At 42.3% G+C, this 21,045-nt stretch overlaps 1 protein-coding gene across 2 annotated transcripts in view; it reads right to left on the minus strand.

Moving 5' to 3' along the window:
- Positions 1-437: 437 nt before the first annotated feature.
- Positions 438-21,045, minus strand: part of ripk2 (receptor-interacting serine-threonine kinase 2) — a 48,201-nt gene continuing 27,593 nt past the window's right edge. For both annotated transcript variants that reach the window (XM_067979464.1, XM_067979471.1), the window contains exons 7-11: positions 20,708-20,793; positions 15,313-15,393; positions 12,747-12,912; positions 10,954-11,157; positions 438-9,145 (exon numbers count right to left, since the gene is read on the minus strand). In XM_067979464.1, coding sequence (XP_067835565.1) covers positions 8,787-9,145; positions 10,954-11,157; positions 12,747-12,912; positions 15,313-15,393; positions 20,708-20,793 — 896 coding nt within the window. In that variant the 3' untranslated portion in view covers positions 438-8,786. The remainder of the gene's footprint in view (positions 9,146-10,953; positions 11,158-12,746; positions 12,913-15,312; positions 15,394-20,707; positions 20,794-21,045) is intronic.

A 21,045-nucleotide genomic window follows, 5' to 3' on the forward strand; every position in this document is an offset into this window, starting at 1 on the left:
GCCAAATTTCTAGGCCACAGTATATTTTGCTTTTACTTCAGCAAACATTTTGCTTTATTTTTGGATATTTTTGGGACGAAATGGAGGCACAGCATTTTAGCAAGGGTCGGGAGAGTAGAGGAAAAGGAGCATGGAAAGAGAAGAAACAAAACATGCTACATAAAGGGTGCTATTGTACAATTACGCCAGTAGACAGCCACTGTTCGCGAGTGGACAACCATTAGAAGCTATTACTTTTAAAAGATGTGTCATACAAGACACTGTAGCCTAGATTTTCCAATTGCCATTATTATAACACCAGCAGTAACCCAACTAAAATAAATAGAATACTGCTGGCATCAAAGTAACACTGATTGGAAAATCTCGGATTATGGGCAATTCTTGTACATGGATTAACCAGCAATAGATTCTCCAATAAGGAAAGCCCAACTATGCTCTCAATGCAATGCGATTTATTGATAAGTCTTCCTTATCTGTTATTACAACACAGGATATGGAATGAAGATATTCAGTCAGTATTGCAAATCATGTCTACCTGCATCAATCTCTAAACTAAACCACTGTAAAATATGATAGAAGGTCAAACAAACAATTCATGGAATTCATGTTTTAAGTTTATGCGAGTCAGCACAACCACAACATGGACAAATAAAAAAACTCATATTTTACAGTTTCTGTATTAAACGCCAAAGCAGAATGGAACATCTTTTATAAAATCATAAAATCAAACTAAGAAAACACACAGCATCAGCATCATGGACCAAGGAATGGCACCTATTAAATCAAAACTGAACAAGTCTGATGTGTGTACATAGTCAACATAGCTCAGAATATACAAAGCCATGGCTACAATAAAGCTTGGTAATTTTAGTTTGTTTTTGGCATGGTTGAATTACTGTACTCACGAAAGACCAACTGAGATCAGCAGAGAAACTACGAATGGTGATAAGAGCTGTAAAAAGAGCAATCTGTGCAAGAACATATGGCTTAGGTGGCAGAGAATTAGTCTCACTTAAGCAGCAAAGAACACCACTCCAATCCTTCTTAAAAAAATACTGTAGCACTGCCAAATATAATAATTCTGTTAAAGCACCACCTTTTAAGGACTTTTATAAATAAAAATGCACAGCAGATTAAATTTTAACAGTGCATCCTGCAAACTTCTTCAGATTCACAACGGGAATAGCAGCTCTCATATTATTCATCATTATAGATGATGAAGAAATGCAGAGAAAGGTTAACACCATAATGCAAACTCCCCAAGGCACTTCCTGTTGGCTAATTAACAGAATAAGTCCGGTGTCGATTGTGCAATTGATTGACATTGACTGCTCATCGTTCAAACTAAAGGAAGCTGAATGGAGGATGATATTTCAAATTAGTCAAATTTAAATTTATATTCTACTCTTTTTCTTTCTTTCACAAATCAAATGTTGGACAAGTATGTAAAAAGGAAGAGAGCAGCAAAAGTAAATGTTGGTCCCTTAGAGGCTGAGACAGGAGAAATTATAATGGGGAATCAGGAAATGGCAGATGCTTTAAACAAATACTTTGTATCTTTCTTCACAGTAGAAGACACAAAAAGCATACCAAAAGTAGTGGGGAACCAAGGGGTAAATGAGAGAGAGGAATTTAAAACAATTACTATCATTAGAGAAAAAGTACAGGACAAACTAATGGGACTAAAAGCTGACAATTCCCCTGGACCTGATGGCCTACATCCTAGGGTTCTAAAAGAGGTGGCTGCAAAGATAGCAGATGCATTGGTTATGATCTTCCAAAATTCTCTAGATTCTGGAACGGTCCCAGTTGCCTGGAAGGTAGCAAATGTAACACTGCTATTCAAGAGGGAAGGGAGAGAGAAAAAGGGAATTACAGGCCAGTTAGCCTGACATTGATCATTGGGAAAATGCTGGAATCCATTATTAAGGAAGTGGTAACAGAACTCTTAGAAAATCATAATATGATTAGGCAGAGTCAACATGGTTTTATGAAAGGGAAAGCATGTTTGACAAATTTATTAGAGTTTTTTGAGGATGTAACTAGCAGATAAAGGGGAACCAGTGGATGTAGTATATTTGGATTTTCAAAAGGCATTCAATAAGGTACCACATAAAAGGTTGTTACACAAGGTAAGGGCTCATGGGGTTGGGGTACTATATTAGCATGGATAGAGCATTGGTGAAAGGGCAGAAAACAGAGAGTAGGGATAAACGGGTCATTCTCAGGTTGGCAGGTTGTAACTAGTGAGGTGCCGCAGGGATCAGTGCTTGGGCCTCAGCTATTTACAATCGATATCAATTACTTAGATGAAGGAACCAAGTGTAATGTATCCAAGTTTGCTGATGATACAAAGCTAGGTAGGAAAGTAAGCTGTGAGGAGGACACAAGGGTCTGCAAAGGGATATAGACAGATTAAGTGAGTGGGCAAGGAGGTAGCAGATGGAGTATAATGTGGGGAAATGTGAGGTTATTCACTTTTGTAGGAAGAACAGAAAAACAGTATATTTTTTAAATGGTGAGAAACTATTAAACGTTGGTGTTCGGAGATACTTTGGTGTCCTTGTACAAGAAACACAAAAAGTTAGCATGCAGGTACGGCAGGCAATTAGGAAAGCAAATGGCATGTTGGCCTTTATTGCAAGGGGGTTGGAGTACAAGAGTAAGGAAGTCTTACTACAGTTGTACAGGGCTTTAGTGAGACCTCACCTGGAGTACTACATACTGTTTTGGTCTCCTTGTCTAAGGAAGGGTATAGTTGCCGTGGAGGCGGTACAATGAAGGTTCACTGGATTAATTCCTGGGATGAGAGGGTTGTCCTATGAGGAGAGGTTGAGTTGAATGGGCCTATTCTTTCTGGAGTTAAGAAGAATGAGAGGTGATCTCATTGAAACATATAAGATTATGAGGGGGCTTGACAGGGTAGATGCTGAGAGATTGTTTCCCCTGGCTGCAGAGTCTAGAACTAGAGGGCATAGTCTCAGGATAAGGGGTTGGTCAATCAAGACTGAGATGAGGAGGAATTTCTTCACGCAGAGGGTTGTGAATCTTTGGAATTCTCTACCCCAGAAGGCTGTGGCTGCTGAGTCATTGAATATATTCAAGGATGAGATGGATTGATTTTTACACTTTAGGGGAATCAAAGGATATGGGGATCGGGCAAGAAAGTGGAGTTAAGGTTGAAGATCAGCCATGATCTGATTGTATGGTGGAGCAGGCACGAGGGACTGCATGGCCTACTCTTGCTCCTATTTATTATGTTCTTAAATCCTTTCTACCTCCCCCCACCCCTCCCCAAGCTTACACTTCAGCTGGAAGGTCATGGCAGAGAACTGATCTGGATGGGTAAATTGGAATCAAAGATTGGCAGGCAAAACTGTAATTGAACAATGGGTGGCCTTTAAGGAGGAGATGATTCAGGTGCAGTCTGGGTACATTCCCATGAGGGGGAAAGGTAGGGCAATTAAAGCCAGAGCTCCCTGGATGAAAAAAGTAAGATGAAGCAGAAAAAAGAGGCATATGACAGATATAAGGCTGATAACACAATTGAGAACCAGGCTGAATATAGAAAGTTCAGAGGGGAAGTGAAAAAGGAAGTAAGAGGGGCAAAGAGGGAGTATGAGAATAGACTGGTGGCCAACATAAAAGGGAATCCAAAAGTCTTCTATAGGCATATAAACAGTAAATGTGTAGTAAGAGGAGGGGTAGGGCCTATCAGGGACCAAAAAGGAGATCTACTCATTGAGGCAGAGGGCATAGCCGAAGAACTAAATGAGTACTTTGCATCTGTCTTTACCAAGGAAGAAGATGCTGCCAGAGTCTCAGTAAAGGAAGATGTAGTTGAGATACTGGATGGGCTAAAAATTGATGAAGGAGGTACTAGAAAGGCTAGCTATACTTAAAGTAGATAAGTCACCAAGTCCGGATGGGATGCAGCCTAGGTTGCTGAGGGAGGTAAGGGTGGGAATTGCGGAGGTACTGGCCATGATCTTCCAAACATCCTTAGATACGGGGGTGGTGCCAGAGGACTGGAGAATTGCAAATGTTACACCCTTGTTCAAAAAAGGGTGTAAGGATTAACCCAGCAACTACAGAACAGGCTGTTTAACCTCAGTGGTAGGGAAACTTTTAGAAACGATAATCCGGGACGGAATTAGCAGTCACTTGGACAAGTGTGGATTGATTAGGGAAAGCCAGCACGGATTTGTTAAAGGCAAATTGTGTTTATCTAACTGATAGAGTTTTTTCATAAAGTAACAGAGAGGGTTGATGAGGGCAATATGGTTGATGTAGTGTATATGGACCTTCAAAAGGCGTTTGATAAAGTGCCACATAATAGGCTTGTCATCAAGATTGGAGCCCATGGAATAAAGGGGGCAGTAGCAGCATGGATACAAAATTGGCTAAGTAACAGAAAGCAGAGAGTAGTGGTGAACGGTTGTTTTTCGGATTGGAGAGAGGTGTACAGTGGTGTTCCCCAGGGGTCGGTACTAGGACCACTGCTTTTCTTGATATATATTAATGAGTTGGACTTGGGTATACAGGGCACAATTTCCAAATTTGCAGATGACACAAAACTTGGAAGTGTAGTGAACAGTGAAGAGGATAGTGATGGTGGAATCGGCAGTCATGTGGCAGAAGAAATTTAATGGAGAAAAATGCGAAGTGATACATTTCGGTAGGAAGTGTGAAGAGAGGCATTATAAACCAAAAGGTACAATTCTAAAAGGGGTATAGGAACAGAGAGATCCGGAGATATATGTACACAAATCGTTGGAAGTGGCAAGGCAGGTTGAGAAAGCGGTTAAAAAAGCATACGGGATCCTGAGCTTTATAAGTAGAGGCATAGAGTACAAAAGCAAGGAAGTCATGATGAACATTTCTAAAATACTGGTTCGACCACAACTGGAGGATTGTGTTCAGTTCTGGGCACCACACTTCAGGAAAGATGTGAAGGCCTTAGAGAGGGTTCAGAAAAGATTTACCAGAATGATTCCAGGGATGAGGGACTTTAGTTACATAGATAGACTGGAGAAGCTGGGGTTGTTCTCCTTGGAACAGAGAAGGTTGAGAAGAGATTTGATCGAGGTATTCAAAATCAAAGGGTCTAGACAGAGTAGATAGTGAGGAACTGTTCCCACTGGCAGAGGGGTCAAGAACCAGAGGATATAGATTTAAGGTGATTGGCAAAAGAACCAAAGATGACATGAGGAAAAACTTTTTTTACACAGCGAGTGGTTAGGATCTGGAATGCATTGCCAGGGGGTTGGTGGAGGCAGAATCAATCATGATTTTCAAAGAACTTGAAAGGAAAACATTTGCAGGGCTACGGGGATAGGGCGGGGGAGTGGGACTAGCTGGATTGCTCTTGCATAGATCCGACACAGACTCGAGGGCTGAATGGCCTCCTTCCGTGCTGTAACCGTTCTATGATTCTATGATAAGGCAGTTAAATTTCTATTGATAAATGAGCTTGGATTTCCTATCAAGTATGCCTAGTTAGACAAGTGGGTGGAGATGTTAACCTGGATCAGCACTATGCACCTATTTCAAGCATGTAATACATCAGGAGTAAGATGTATCTGCTTGAGACTGTTGGGAGATTCATTTAAATATTAAAATTTGGGCAGGAATAATCCTGCACGCCATTTCCCAATGTGCAAGACATCTATTCATAATTGAACTGTGAACTGAGCTTCCAGTGTTGTTTGGTAAATACACAGAAGTTGATTTAAAGAACACAGTAATGTTAAGGTTTATTTCAGTCATTTCTAGACCTTTTGTCTTTATTTGCCTTCCTGCATGCACTTAAGATTCTCATGAGCGTTTGTGCAAAATTGTTCTAATTTTTTTTTTGCTTCCACACCTTTACTGGCACCAGATGGGAATTCCCAATGGGAATCCCCCTATTGAGGGGTTGGAAGAAAAGGAAGACCAACGGAGGGATGCCAGGCTAAACAAGAGGTGATCTGTGCCCACACACCAGTACGCACACAGCCACCTCTGCAGGCAGAAGTGAACGGCAGGCTATTAGCGCAAGTGGAGGTCCTATTCACAAAGGAAACTGGGACTGTGGACTCAATACCACCACTAACATATATCAGTGCCTGACTAACCATAATGTTGGGTGCTTCCTCAGAAGTACCCCGTGACATACCCTTTAGTCTGTTCTAATTTTTTTGATATTTATACCGCTAGAACTAGCATGTAAGAGGTTAAAACGGGATCACACAAAGAAAAACACATCAGGTCAGTTCCACATGAGCTGTCTGGTGTGTTCTTCATACATGAAAAGGTTGAGGATAAAATTCAAACCGTCAATTGGATAGTGTTGCCACATTAAATGACAAGCATCTTTGCCATTGTCAATGATGGCCATCATTCAATATTGATGAGTGGCTGTTAGTTCTAATGAAATTATCTGCTGCTTTTGTGCCAGGAGCACTGCAAAACCCCTGGACACAGATCTACGGATGGACTCCAGCCTGAGGTAATGAATTTAATTGACAGCTGTTTGAGACCTCAAAGAGGTGGACAAGGCCATTGATTGGCTGGAGCCCTCTGTGACAGACAGTCTAGGGCTTTCCCCATCTCTTACAGAATTATATTGGTAGTCCACAGCCATGGTGCTTCAGTCTTCAGGCAGCCAGAGTCTGAATCTTGCAGCCAGAGGGTTGTCTGTGTTTTAAAAAGCTAACGCCAAAGGAGTGCTAGGCTAGATAATAGTTATGGCAAACAAACCTGTGTTTATAACACCAAAACCCTATGGCTCTTCCAGCATACACTCACTGTAACTTCTGCAGGACTATGCCAGAATGGTCAGAACAGAGACCTGGCCTCTGGGTCCTGATCTAGTGCTAATGAGTTGTCATGTGGGGGCAGCCCTTTCAAGGCCATTGGTGTAGGAGAGGGTGCACTGGAGGTGGGGACTCCATCAGCAGTTTTCATGACTTCAGCCTTGAGAAGTTCCCGGCGAATGGTCAGCAGAGGTAAACCTGGTGAGTAAGGCCCACCTGGCAGAAGCCAGGACAGGGCTGAAGTCTGGACCCCTGGAAAGGATCCGATGTGACCCCCTTGCCAAAGAAACTGAAAAGTTGTTTTGTGGTGGAGGGGGCGGAATTGGTCTCCTCTGTCAGACTTTCCAGCCTTCACAGTCTGGTGGGCACCCACCATGTTCACACAATTCATGGTGAACTTATGTCAAGATCGCAGCTTTTCAGGTTATACGTTTAAGAGAGATAGTGAGTTAAATCTTTCTTGTTTTACATAATCGAGACATTTAGAGAGATATATTTCACTACGTTAAACTGTTCATACATCTACATTATGTAAATAAAACCAACTTGCTAGTTCAAAGCCTCCATGTTGAATCTATCCAGAGGAGAATTCATATGGCAGCATGTGATATATCCTAGTAGCTGTGCAGAAAATAAAGGTTCTTTGTTCTGATCTCTGGACCTTGTTATTGTTTACCTAGATATTGCTCAAAAAAAGTGCACTCTGGATCTCAGGGGACATATGGTCTGTATATGACAGTGATCAGTGAAGCTTTATCTTTATCTGATGTAATAATCCAAAAACATGACACCCCCCAATCATAGTATGATATGCTTTCAGTGGCACTACCAAGGTGATCAATAGCCAGTGTACCCTGACTGGCCATACCCGATATGATGCCACAGACCATATCTGCAGTCGCTACTGAACAACCAACATGGGGAATTGTCTTCAAAGAGTACAGATCAAAAAACCAATGCAGAGCAGTGCCATCTGTTGCAAGGGCACCTGCAGCGACCATGCAGGATTGAATTGACACATTCAGTGGCAGTAACGACTAGCTGTGGCCTGAAACTTAGCTTAAGCTCCTGTTAGGCATGCTGCAATGCTGATGGGAATTGCACCATGAAGTGATATAGAAGGCCACCCTCCTCACCAGCACCACTTCAGCAGCCAAACTGGGGGTTGGGTGCTCATCATTTGCCTGCAGACTCATCCCTGCATTTTGGTTCACTCTCCTGTCATTTTTGTCCATCACGTCTCACTCCCCTTCCCCATCAGCCTTGACAAAGACTGTTAACGGATTGAGCTGCCTTTGAGCCAAAAGTTTTCAGAATTGTTGTCGTCCTATTGTGAAACTGCCCTTTTAATTGTCCCCATCCCATTAAATTTCACTTATATGTAATTTTCTCCTCCCACCACTAGTGAGCACCCGGCACAAACCCAAATCTATAACTGGAACTATGCACATTTATGATAATAATAATGACCTAGCCTTGAAAAATTGGATGAAAATAACACATTTCCATTTGAGTCCATCTAAAATCCACTCCTAAAAATTGAGGTGTAAACTGCACTCCTCATTGATTAATCTAGGCTGTTGTGCCATCCTATCATGAGGCAATCAATGGAATTAGCTGAGAAGACACAATGAAGAACAGCCTCTACCCCCTTCCAGTTGAGACACTATTTCATGATGGCAGCCAATGTAACAGCATGGTGCAAGACCATTAGAATTCATTTTTTGCTCGTTGGACAACTATCAACCTGGTGTTTCCAACTTATGACAACAGTGTGGAGCAGGCAACCTGACTAAACAGGATTTGTCAGTGGTAAAATTCACAATTCCTGGCTTGTAAGAAAATTATTCAAACTTTTAAAACATTGTACTGTCATTAGGTGCAACCTGCAGTGCAGTACAAAGACCACTGAAGATGAATCAGCTATAACATTATAGCTTAAAGAACCCAGGACAACAGCAGGCCTGAAGAAACAAATCTAAATAATAGTCACTTGTATTTGAAATTGGACGTTATCAGGCTCATAAAAGGGAGTGAGCTGGATATTGTAGATAGTTCTGGATAAGGCTGAAGGCCCATCTGCTTATTGTCTTTTAACTTCTGAACAATAACTCTGGCAAAGTCTTCTCCTTGGTTGTCACTAGTGTCTAGGAGTTGTCGGACTTTAGCTGTTCTTGTGGCTTTGGTGCTGATTAGCTCATAGTCCTCTTTCATTATTAGGTCACGAGAAATCAGGGCATCCAGGGTTTGATTCAGACATGCTTCTGTCATCTGCTTGATAATATCCTCCCTTTTGCTTTGAATCCACTGGTGAGCCACACCTTGAGAGAAAGACTCTGTGAAGAAACCTGCACATAAGACTTACATCAGTAAATGGAGCCAAGTACAAACAGGAGCAGCACTTCACAGTGCAAGGGTTGGAGGATCACGTACCAACATTGGCTGACACTTGAACAAACAGCCGCAATGGTAGTGTTTAACATTTTTTTGGGGCGGGACTTCTGGCAAGATGCTATGTGATAGAAAAACAGCCCAATGTCTGAGCATAGAGTGGAACAGTGTCCAAAGTGTGGAGAACTCTGAAGTTTATGTTGGGCGGGCAGGGATAGAATTTGGAATGGGACCAGGAATTCACCCTATTTTGCCCTATCAGAAATTCCTATGGATTTAGGGTTAGGCACAACCATTAATGGGTATCTTATTATGATACCATGCAAATGAAAGAAACATTATAGACATCAGGAATGCCTCTATGACACTGCTGTCCAGCATTACTAAGGGCCTGGAAGGAGGCAATTTCAATTTTAAGGGACTAGTTTCCTGAAAGCAAGAAAACCGGTCTCTGGAGAAAATGGCACCATTTTAAAATTTTTCATAATTTATTCTTGCTAGGCCACTTACCCAGTGCCCAGGCTCTGCTGCTAAATCACGTGCCCTGGGTGAGGTGGGCACCCAAAGTGTGCCATCCCAGAGTGGATATACCTGCAATATCCAAATGTACCTGACACCAGGATTTAAGATGGTACAGTGGAAATTCCACTGTGGCCCAGATCTGCTCCCAAAGGCCCTCCAGAAGAATTTCAGGGCAAACTTACTTAATTCTTGCAAGACTGTCAGTTATCATTTTGAGATCACCTTCAATCAAAATTGGGAACAACTTATCATCTGCCTGGTACAGTTTACTAAGAAGAAAGCAACTATGCTCACTCCAGTGGTTCCTCAATGTGTGAAAGGCTGCTGGTGCTCCCATTATGAGAGGTGAATTGAGATTACCAGCCGAAACAACGAAGAAATTGCACAAGTACAAGACTGCATATATGCAGCTGTTCAAAAGCTTCATTTGCGTCTTTACTTGTCTGGCTGCAGATCTTTACTGATATCAGGGGAATGTCAGTATAAGGCAGCAATCTGAAAACTGCATGGATGGAGTTTTCATTGGGGATCTTGATTATGTTACAAAGAAACATTTTACCAGGTTAAGAAGCAAATGAACAAAAGAAGCAAATGTTCCTACCCTGACCTGCTAGTCTCAATCACCCTGTAAACTCAGATTTCAATTTTGAAAATTGCTTTACCTTGTATGAATGCTACCAAGTGATAATTTGCAACACGGCTGCATGTTGGAAGTGGGCTAATATTTCAAATCCAACAAATTTCCAATTATTTGGTGAAGTAATAATGTATTCTGCAATCAATTCACATGACAGTTGTATCCATATGAATATTTATATTAATACACTATTGCTAGCTTTGCCTAACATTCAACCCAACAAATGAACTTTTTACCATATGTTTTGACTTGGATCAAAGAAAATATAATACTACAGACGACATGCCATACCAGCCTATTAAGGATGTTAGACAGACCAGACTCTTCTGCTGTAAACAATAACATTTGGATACCAAGGAAGGTAGTCTCTCCCCACCACCCCTTCTGTTTTTAACACAGTTCCAATAAATCCTGCGTTTCTGGTTTTCATAGTCTGATGAGGCTGGTGCAAATGTGAAGACTCTAGTAATCTAGACCTATCTATAATCAGTAAATGGCATAAATATATGTTGTAATCAGCTGGCATTTTCTTTGAGATATAAAGACTTACGATCAGGTTGTACAGTTCGATCTCTATAAACAGAATTACAATACATTTGCACTCACCAGTGGAAGGCTGGAAAGTTGTTAGTCCCTGCCCAGAGTCCAGTTCACTTTCAGGAATTCCTCTTTTAGGTGCAAAGTTGCAGTCTGGTTGACATATAGCAGTCTGAGGCAAATTGTCTTCTTCACTGGGTGCAACTAAAGATGGTGTGTACAATTCTTCATCTTGACATTTCATACTAGACAGTACATTTTCATCTGGGTTACCTGTGCAGGGACATCCATAATATGCAGGTTAATATTATTCTGTATGTAAAATCTTTCAAACTTACTCAGAAGCTTTTATAATTATGGATCATATAGTTTTGGAAGCTCACAAGAATTGAATGAAATAAATATTGGAAAGACATCACAGATAATGCTTAAAGCATGAACTAATTGTGAACTATACTATGGGTTATCTAGCATGAAATATACTTTAAAAAAAACGTACATTTGAAAGACCTGAATTTAAATAATTTTGGTGCACTGACGCATGAAGATTTACACTAACTTGCATTAATTGGATTCATTACAGCTCTATAAATTTTCTCCAGCTTTCTGGTGTGCAATATATAGGAATTTTACATATGGTCCTCAGAATACAGAAGCTGATTTATTTGAGCTATTTTCTGCTGGTAACCATAACAATTTATCTCTTCTGGTTATACCAGTTAAGGAAACCAAATATTGATGTTATCAACATTTTAGGTCACTCAGGCTTAACACGACTGTTCTTAATGTCAGAGACCTGTCGACCCCAAGTTGAGTTTCTTCCCATCATAAAGACCAACTCTGTTACATCGCCCACTTTCACTCCTACCTTAGCTCTCCCACAACTGAAACTCTCATTCATAAATTCATCAATCCCAGACTTGATGACTCCTATGCTCGCCTTGCCGGTCTCCCATCCTCCTCCTTCCACAAACTCCAGCTCGTGTCCTGTCTTGCTCCGAGTTCCATTCGCTTATTACCCCTGTCCTCTAGACTTCCTGGTCCACCAACATCTCAAATTTAAAATTCCTGCCCTCGTCTTCAAATCCTTTCGGAGCCTTGCCCCCCACCCCCTCGATAATCGCCCCCAGCCCTACATCCCTCCTCCCTCAAACTTTCTGTGCCTCTGCGCATCCCCTCCCGTCCCTTCGCCCCACCATTGGCCATGCCTTCAGTCAACTAGGTCCCACTTTCTGGAATTCCCTCCGCAAACTACTCTGCTTTGCCATCTCTACCTTACTTTTAAGCCCACCTCTTTGACCAAGCATCTGGTCACCCCTCCTAAATATCTTTTTCTTTGGCTCAGCACCTGCTTTTCCCAATGCTTCTGTAAAGTACCTGTCCTTGTTCCTCCCTATATCCGGTGTAGAAACCTATACTACATTTCATAGCTTCCTTCAGATCTATAACTATCTAGTCATCTATAATTCAAATGCTTTCTGCTAGTTATATTCTAAATAGCTATTCCTCCACTTCCAAAATTTGACTCAGAAATAAATGATTTTTACCGAAGACCGATGAAACAAAAAAAAATCTTTAGATTCCTTCCTCCTCTATTCCCTTAAGCTTCATTATCTCATTAACTTCACCCCCTTCAGCAACACCATCATTATCATTTAGTACGTGGAACCTGTTCTGTATTCCCTGCATTACTTCACTGATCTTCTCACCTCTTTTACCATTTCTTAATGTTAATCGAGTTACTGCCTCTTCCTCCTTTATCATTTCTCTAACAGGTATCTCATGCTGGACAACCTACATTTTTGTCTCACCTATCGAGTCTAAAACCAGCCACATAGCATCAATAAATCGCTCACACTTACTGATGATACTGCACACATCATCCTTGCTTTCCGATACTGTAGACAAAATGTTGTACGGCGATAGGGAGGGAGTTGTTGCCCACACCTGATGGGGAACTACTGTTGACTTCCGAATGGAGACATCTACCTGATGTGAGGATGAGGTAAGTGAACCTGGATTGATTGCCTGTAGCAGGGCAGAAACAAATCAAACAGGAAAAGAGAGAAAAATTCAGCAACTTATACAGATATCAAATTAATTTAAAATTAGGAGATTGAAATGTTTAAATTTACAGACAATATCTACCAATTAAGGTCATTTTACATTACAGTACTAGTGCCTTTGGTAGCAACTGCTTCCTTTTTATCTGAATGTAGGCTGCCCATTTCTCTGTTGCCCCAGTGCTGTTGAATCCTGATCATGCACAGGATGCATTCCACAGCACAGGAAACCAAAAATATGATAGAAAGGCTTCTTTTTAAAGTGGCTCTGTAACTTAAAGAGGTCATAATGCTCAAAAAAGTTTGTCATAAAGCAAAAGAGAAGTACAGTGAACACAAAATATTGAAGGTCAACAAAAATTCATTTGAAATGCACTCTATATCTCTATCACTAGTATCATTCAGCTGATTTGTAGGAGGCCCAAGACAGAAAAATAAGAGTAAGAGTGAAAGGGGGAATTGAAGTGAGGAGGCATATGGAGGTCAGGATCATGCTTAGAGACATAAGAGAGATGTTAAGCAAAGTGGTTCCCCCAATTTAGAGAAGATCACACCATAAGCAGCAAATACAGTATGCTGAATTGGAGGAAGTACATTTAAATTGCTGTCTCACAGGGAAGCGTCTGACAGTAGTGTGGGGAGAAACAACGGTTATATGGAAAATTGTCGGGGCGGACCAGGTGACAGATGGAATAACGAGGGTGTTGCGGAGAAACGGTCATTCTGGCAAGTTGAAGAGGGAATGGAGGGAAAGATGTGATTGGTAGTGAAATTATGTTGTCGATGATTATAAATGATCATATGATCCAGAGGCTAGTGTAATGGCGAGGGGTCTTGTCATCACCAAAAAGCAAAGAGAGGAGGTATGAAATTCCCTACAGCTGCACAGATGAGATTGAGAGCCCAGGATGGGGAAATCAAAACTGTATTTTACCACACCAAGGCATTATTCATTGGTGGTCCAACATATTAAGCTAGTGTACTTTCAATAGCATATTTCATTTATCTAATGCATATCACATTTCTAAATCATCACCTACTTGCAGCTTATACAAAACAATGTGTTGCAACTGGACCAATTGCTTCCTCTATATTGAGGTTTCCTCCTGTCTGTGGTAGACAAGGCCCTCGGCAGCACCTGTCCACTTTCCATACCTCCTCTCTTTGCTTTTTGGTGATGACAAGACCCCTCGCATTACACTAGCCTCTGGATCATATGATCATTTATAATCATCTACAACATAATTTCACTACCAATCACATCTTTCCCTCCATTCCCCCTTCAACTTGCCAGAATGACCGTTTCTCCGCGACACCCTCGTTATTCCATCTGTCACCTGGTCCGCCCCGACAATTTTCCATATAACCGTTGTTTCTCCCCACACTACTGTCAGACGCTTCCCTGTGAGACAGCAATTTAAATGTACTTCCTCCAATTCAGCATACTGTATTTGCTGCTTATGGTGTGGTCTTCTCTAAATTGGGGGAACCACTTTGCTTAACATCTCTCTTATGTCTCTAAGCATGATCCTGACCTCCATATGCCTCCTCACTTCAATTCCCCCTTTCACTCTTACTCTTATTTTTCTGTCTTGGGCCTCCTACAAATCAGCTGAATGGCAACCAAGAATAGTACCTCTGAAATCAATGGAACGAAAATCTGGCAAGTTCGATGAGGGCGGATGACCCGCACCGTTAGGTCACTGCCCAGGCAGTGAAGTTAAAAATGACCCCCGCTGTCTCCTTCATTTTCCTGTCAGTTTCTCCTTTTCACATTCTAATCCACTCCCTTTTGAACTTTTGTAATTCTGATGCATTCTTACAGCCTGTCTCAGATGAACACATTTACACATTTTCACATTTTCACCTCATTCCAACCTTCCAGTCTGATTTCTTAATCCATCATGTATACAGATATTAGAGTAAACGTTGCAAATTTTTGATCCCAATGCAGAGCTTTTCCCGCCAGGAGCTCATATTGGGAAATTGGGCTATGAGCAGGATTTTCATCCATTATTTTCACATAAGTCTCTATTGAATGCTGGCAGATTTCAGATCTTGTTGTGGGAAGGTATGAATGGCCATTAAGTGTGACCCTGCCATCACTGCAGACGTTCTGGAGCATACTCAAGGAATGGAACTGGCTTAAGAAATACCCCAGCATAAAAATTTACAGTGACCTTAACCCTGAATTTTTGTCAAGGATAAATTAAACAAGGAGGATTTTTTTTGGAGTAAGTAGTTGAAGAAAAGGCCATTGTAGGATCTATTCCTGACTAGGTTTTAATATGCAAGCTGGTAAGTGCTATTTTTTTCATTTCTTAAGGTTTACTGAAATACTTGGAGAAAAGCATGTATTTATTACCTGTACTGGTATATTAAGTGACTTCAAGTCTCCGGTGAGTTTTTCATATGATGCCGAGAAAAGGCCCGAGTCACAAGTCCCCTATAATAATAATTTAAAAAAAGATTTGAAAACAACTAGAAATATACTCAGCAACAATTAAAAGTCCTATAGATTTTATCAGTTTGAACATAGTGATAGCAGGCCAGTGAGTCAGATTGGCATCAACATGGAGTTCTACACCCCCACCCATATGGACGGTAAAGTAATATATTTTTTAAGTTGTATTTAATTCTTCCATCCATGCTGCGACTATTTTTCATTCAAGGTAAGAGGCATGCAACCTGCTGCTAGCTCTTAACCTACATCAGGCCTCCTCCCGATATCCCCACCATCACAGAAGCCAGTCTTCAGCCGATTCGATTCACTCCACGTGATATTAAGAAACGGCTGAGTGCACTGGATACAGCAAAGGCTATGGGCCCCGACAACATCCCAGCTGTAGTGCTGAAGAGTTGTCCTCCAAAACTAGCCGCACCCCTAGTCAAGCTGTTCCAGTACAGCTAAACACTGGCATCTACCCGGCAATGTGGAAAATTGCCCAGGTACGTCCTGTCCACAAAAAGCAGGACAAATCCAATCCGGCCAATTACCGCCCCATCAGTCTACTCTCAATTATCAGCAAAGTGATGGAAGGTGTCGTCGACAGTGCTATCAAGCGGCACTTACCAATAACCTGCTCAACGATGCTCGGTTTGGCTCCAGACCTCATTACAGCCTTGGTCCAAACATGGACAATAGAGCTGATTTCCAGAGGTGAGGTGAGAGTGACTGCCCTTGACATCAAGGCAGCATTTGACTGAGTGTGGCACCAAGGAGCCCTAGTAAAATTGAAGTCAATGGGAATCAGGGGGAAAACTCTCCAGTAGCTGGAGTCATACCTAGCACAAAGGAAGATGCTAGTGGTTGTTGGAGGACAATCATCTCAGCCCCAGGACATTGCTGCAGGAGTTCCTCAGGGCAGTGTCCTTGGCCCAACCATCTTCAGCTGCTTCATCAATGACCTTCCCTCCATCATAAGGTCAGAAATGGGGATGTTTGCTGATGACTGCACAGTGTTCAGTTCCATTCGCAACCCCTCAGATAAGGAAGCAGTCCCTGCCCGCATTTAGCAAGACATGGACAACATCCAGGTTTGGGCTGATATTTGACAAGTAATATTCGCACCAGACAAGTGCCAGCAATGACCATCTCCAACAAGAGAGAGTCTAACCACCTCCCCTTGACATTCAACAGAATTACTATCGCCGAATCCCCCCGCCATCAACATCCTCGGGGACACCATTGACCACAAACCTAACTAGACCAGCTACATAAATACTGTGGCTACGAGAGCAGATCAGAGGCTGCGTATTCTGCAGCGAGTGACTCACCTCCTGACTCCCCAAAAAGCCTTTCCACCATCTACAAGGCACAAGTCAGGAGTGTGATGGAATTCTCTCCACTTGCCTGGATGAGTGCAGCTCCAACAACACTCAAGAAGCTTGACACCATCCAAGACAAAGCAGCCCGCTTGATTAGAACTCCATCCACCACCTTAAACATTCACTCCCTTCACCACCGGCGCACTGTGGCTGCAGTGTGTACCATCCACAGGATGCACTACAGCAACTCGCCAAGGCTTCTTCGACAGCACCTCCCAAACCCGCGACCTCTACCACCTAGAAGGACAAGAGCAGCAGGCACATGGGAACAACACCACCTGCACGTTCCCCTCCAAGTCACACACCATCCCGACTTGGAAATATATTGCCGTTCCTTCATCGTCGCTGGGTCAAAATCCTGGAACGCCCTATCTAACAGCACTGTGGGAGAACCTTCACCACATAGGCTGCAGCGGTTCAAGAAGACGGCTTACCACCACCTTCTCAAGGACAATTAGGGATGGGCAATAAATGCTGGCCTCGCCAGTGACGCCCACATCCCATGAACGAATAAAAGAAAAGAAAATACACCTTATTTTGGAGAGGTGTTCGCAAGATTGCAAAAAGGTCACAAGATAATTAAATGAGGACAGTCATTCAGCCCATCTTACTTCATCTATCCAAACAACAAATTTAACATAGTAAAACATCCCAAGGCGCTTCACAGGAGCGTTATCAAAAACAATTTGACACCAAGCCATAAAAGGAGGTTTAGGAAAGGTAACCAAAAGCTTGTTCAGTGAGATAGGTTTTAAGAAGTGTCTTAAAGGAGGAGAGCGGTAGAGAGAGCAGACAAGTTAGGAAGGGAATTCTAGAGCTTAGGGCCAAGGCAGCTGAAGGCACAGCCGCCAATGTTGGAGCAATTAAAATCGGGGATGCGCAAGAGGCAAGAATTGGAGGAGCGCAGAGGTCTGGGAGGGTTGTAAGGCTGGAGGAGGTTACAGAGACAGGGAGAGGCGAGGCCATGGAGGGATTTGAAAGCAAGGATGAGAATTTTTAAATTAAGGCATTCCCGGATCGGGAGCCAATGTAGGTCAACGAGCACAGAGTGGTGGGAGAATGGGACTTAATGTGAGTTAGGATATGGGCAGCAGAGTTTGGATGAGCTCAAGTTTATGGAGGGTGGAAGATGGGAGGCCGGCCAGAACAGCATTAGAATAGTCAAGTCTGGTTGTAACAAAGGCATGGATGAGGGTTTTCAGCAGCAGATGAGCTGAGCCGGGGCGGAGACGGGCAATGTTACAGAGGCAGAAGTAGGCGGTCTTGGTGATGGAGCGGATATGTGGTTGGAAGCTCACCTTGGGGTCAAATAGGACGCCAAGGTTGCAAACAGTCTGGTTCAGCCTCAGACAGTGGCCAGGGAGAGGAATGGAGTCGGTGGCGAGGGAATGGAGTTTGCGGCAGGGAACGAAGACAATGGCTTCGTCTTCCCAACATTTGGTTGGAGGAAATTTTTGCACATCCAGTACTGGATGTCGGAAAGCAGTGTGACAAATGAGAGACAGTGGAGGGGTAGAGAGAGGTGGTGGTGAGATAGAGCTGGGTGTCGTCAGCATACACACGGAATCCGACGTCGTGTTTTCAAATTATGTTGCCGAGGGGCAGCATGTAGATGAGAATTAGGAGGCGGCCAAGGATAGATCCTTAGGGGACTCCAGAGGTAACGGTGCGGAAGTGGGAAGAGAAGCCATTGCAGGTGATTCTCGGGCTATGACTGGATAGATAAGGATGGAACCAGGCGAGCGCAGTCCCACCCAGCTGGATGATGGAGGACTCTAAAGTTTCCTATCTGCTGCGTTTAATTGTTTCTTAAATTATTCCAGGGATTTTGCCTCCCCTACTTTATCTGGAAATCCATTCCATGTATTGAACACTCCCTGAGTAAAGGAGAACTTCCTGATATCAGTCTTAAATTTGGCATTATCATTTTGAATCTGTATCCTCTAGCTCTACTCTTACAATTTAGTTTAAAGTGATAATCTGGATTTACCTTTCCTGTACTATTTACTATCTTATACTCTTCTACAAAATCACTTCTCAGCACCTTCCATCAAGATTGAAAAGCCAAGCTTTTCTAGTCTTTCCTCATAACTCAGACCTCTAGCAATAAGTATCAGTCCCTGGCAATAGATATGAGGCTCTTCTCTGTACTGCCTCCAGTACTTGCATCTCAGGTGATTGGAACTAAATACAGTATTCAAAGTGAGGTCTGACTAGAGCACTGAACAGTTTGAATATGACTTCATCTATCTGGTACACTACTGTTTTGGCTATATAATTCAGCATTCTGTTGGCTTTGTTCAAATCCCTCCATTTTCCTTTGTTCCCCAAGCTCTACAGGGGCAAGCAGGTTGCTTCCAATGCTGATTTGCGTTGGTTGCTTAGGAGGTATGCAATAGCAATCAAGAGATGACTCTCTTTCCAATTCTCTCTTCTTCCCCATAGCTCACAATAGGCATCTCGTGGCCACCTCTCCACCAGAACATAAGAAATAGGAGCAGGAGTAGGCCATACGGCCCCTCGAGCCTGCTCTGCCACTCAGTAAGATCATGGCTGATCTTTGACCTCGCCTCCACTTTCCCACCATATCCCCATATCCCTGGATTCCCCTAGAATCCAAAAATCTATCGATCTCTGTATTAAATATACTCAACGACTGAGTACCCACAGCTCTCTGGGGTAGAGAATTCCAAAGATTAACAACCCTGAGTGAAGACATTTTTCCTCATCTTGGTCCTAAATGGCCGACCCCTCATCTTGAGATTATGACCCCTAGTTCTAGACTCTGCAGCCAGGGCAAACAGCCACTCAGCATCTGCCCTGTCAAACCTTCTAAGAATTTTTACGTTTCAATGAGATCACCTCTCATTCTTCTAAACTCCGGAGAATATAGGCCCATTCTACTCAATCTCTCCTCATAGGACAACCCTCTCATCCCAGGAATCAATCTAGTGAACCTTTGTTGCACCGCCTCGAAGGCAAGTAAATCCTTCCTTAGGTAAGGAGACCAAAATTGAACACAGTACTCCAGGTGTGGTCTCACCAAAGCCCTATATAATTGCAGCAAGACCTCTAAATACTCTTCTATTTATACTCCAACTCCCTTGCAATAAAGGCTAACACACCATTTGCCTTCCTAATTGCTTGCTGTACCTGCGTGTTAACTTTCTGTGATTTGTGTACAAGGACACTCAAATCCCTCTGACTACCAATATTTCTGAGTCTTTCACCTTTTAAAAAATATGCTGCTTTTCTATTCTTCCTACCAAAGTGGATAATTTCACATTTCTCCACGTTATACTCCATCTGCCACCTTCTTGCCCACTCACTTAACATGTTTATATTCCTTTGAAGCCTCTTTGCTTCCTCCTCACAGTTTACTTTCCCACCTAGCTTTGTATCGTCAGCAAACTTGGATACATTACACTCAATCCCCTCTTCCATACTGTTGATATATATTGTAAATAGCTGAGGCCCAAGCACTGATCCTGCGGCACTCCACTAGTTACAACCTGCCAACCCGAAAATGACCCGTTCATTCCTACTTTCTGTTTGCAGTCTATTAACCAATCCTCAATCCATGCTAATATATTACCCCAATCCCATGAGCCTTTATCTTGTGTAACCACCTCTTTTGTGGCACCTTATCAAATGCCTTTTGAAAATTCAAATATACTACATCCACTGGTTCCCTCTTCTCTACCCTGCTAGTTACACCGTAAAAAACTCTGACGGTCATACGTGCATCACTTACTGCGGTACTGCAACACAAACAAAACAAGCCGCTGATCCATGTGATTATGGTAATAATTACAGGTTAGATATAATAGTCAATGTAAAAACTAATTTTTACTTATTTATCCTGGCAATTGGGATAAAAGCTCTAACCACTTTTTTTTAAAACCAAAAGGAACAAATTCAAATGCACTTACCTTTGCTCTTTTAAGATACAAAACATCTTCAAGTAGAGTCAGTTCATTAAATGCTCGAACCACTGGTTCCAATTCCATGAGGCATTCTTTGTAAACAAACAAGTTTTAGATGAATGGTTATTCATTTTAGCTTTAAATTTTGAAACCACCCTGCCAGGGACTAGTTGCAGGTAGGAAAGTGAGAAGGGGAAGGCTGTTTAAAACTGATACAATAACAATTACACTGAATTAACAATGAGGAATGTGCCATGATTGAATTGGGGAATAGTTACTGTAAATGATGAAGAATGTCAGTAGGCAGTGGATTAAGTATCCACAGCAGGAACCTCACACATCCG

The sequence above is a fragment of the Heptranchias perlo genome, chromosome 3, assembly GCF_035084215.1.
Source record: "Heptranchias perlo isolate sHepPer1 chromosome 3, sHepPer1.hap1, whole genome shotgun sequence".
Classification (NCBI taxonomy): Eukaryota; Metazoa; Chordata; class Chondrichthyes; order Hexanchiformes; family Hexanchidae; genus Heptranchias; species Heptranchias perlo.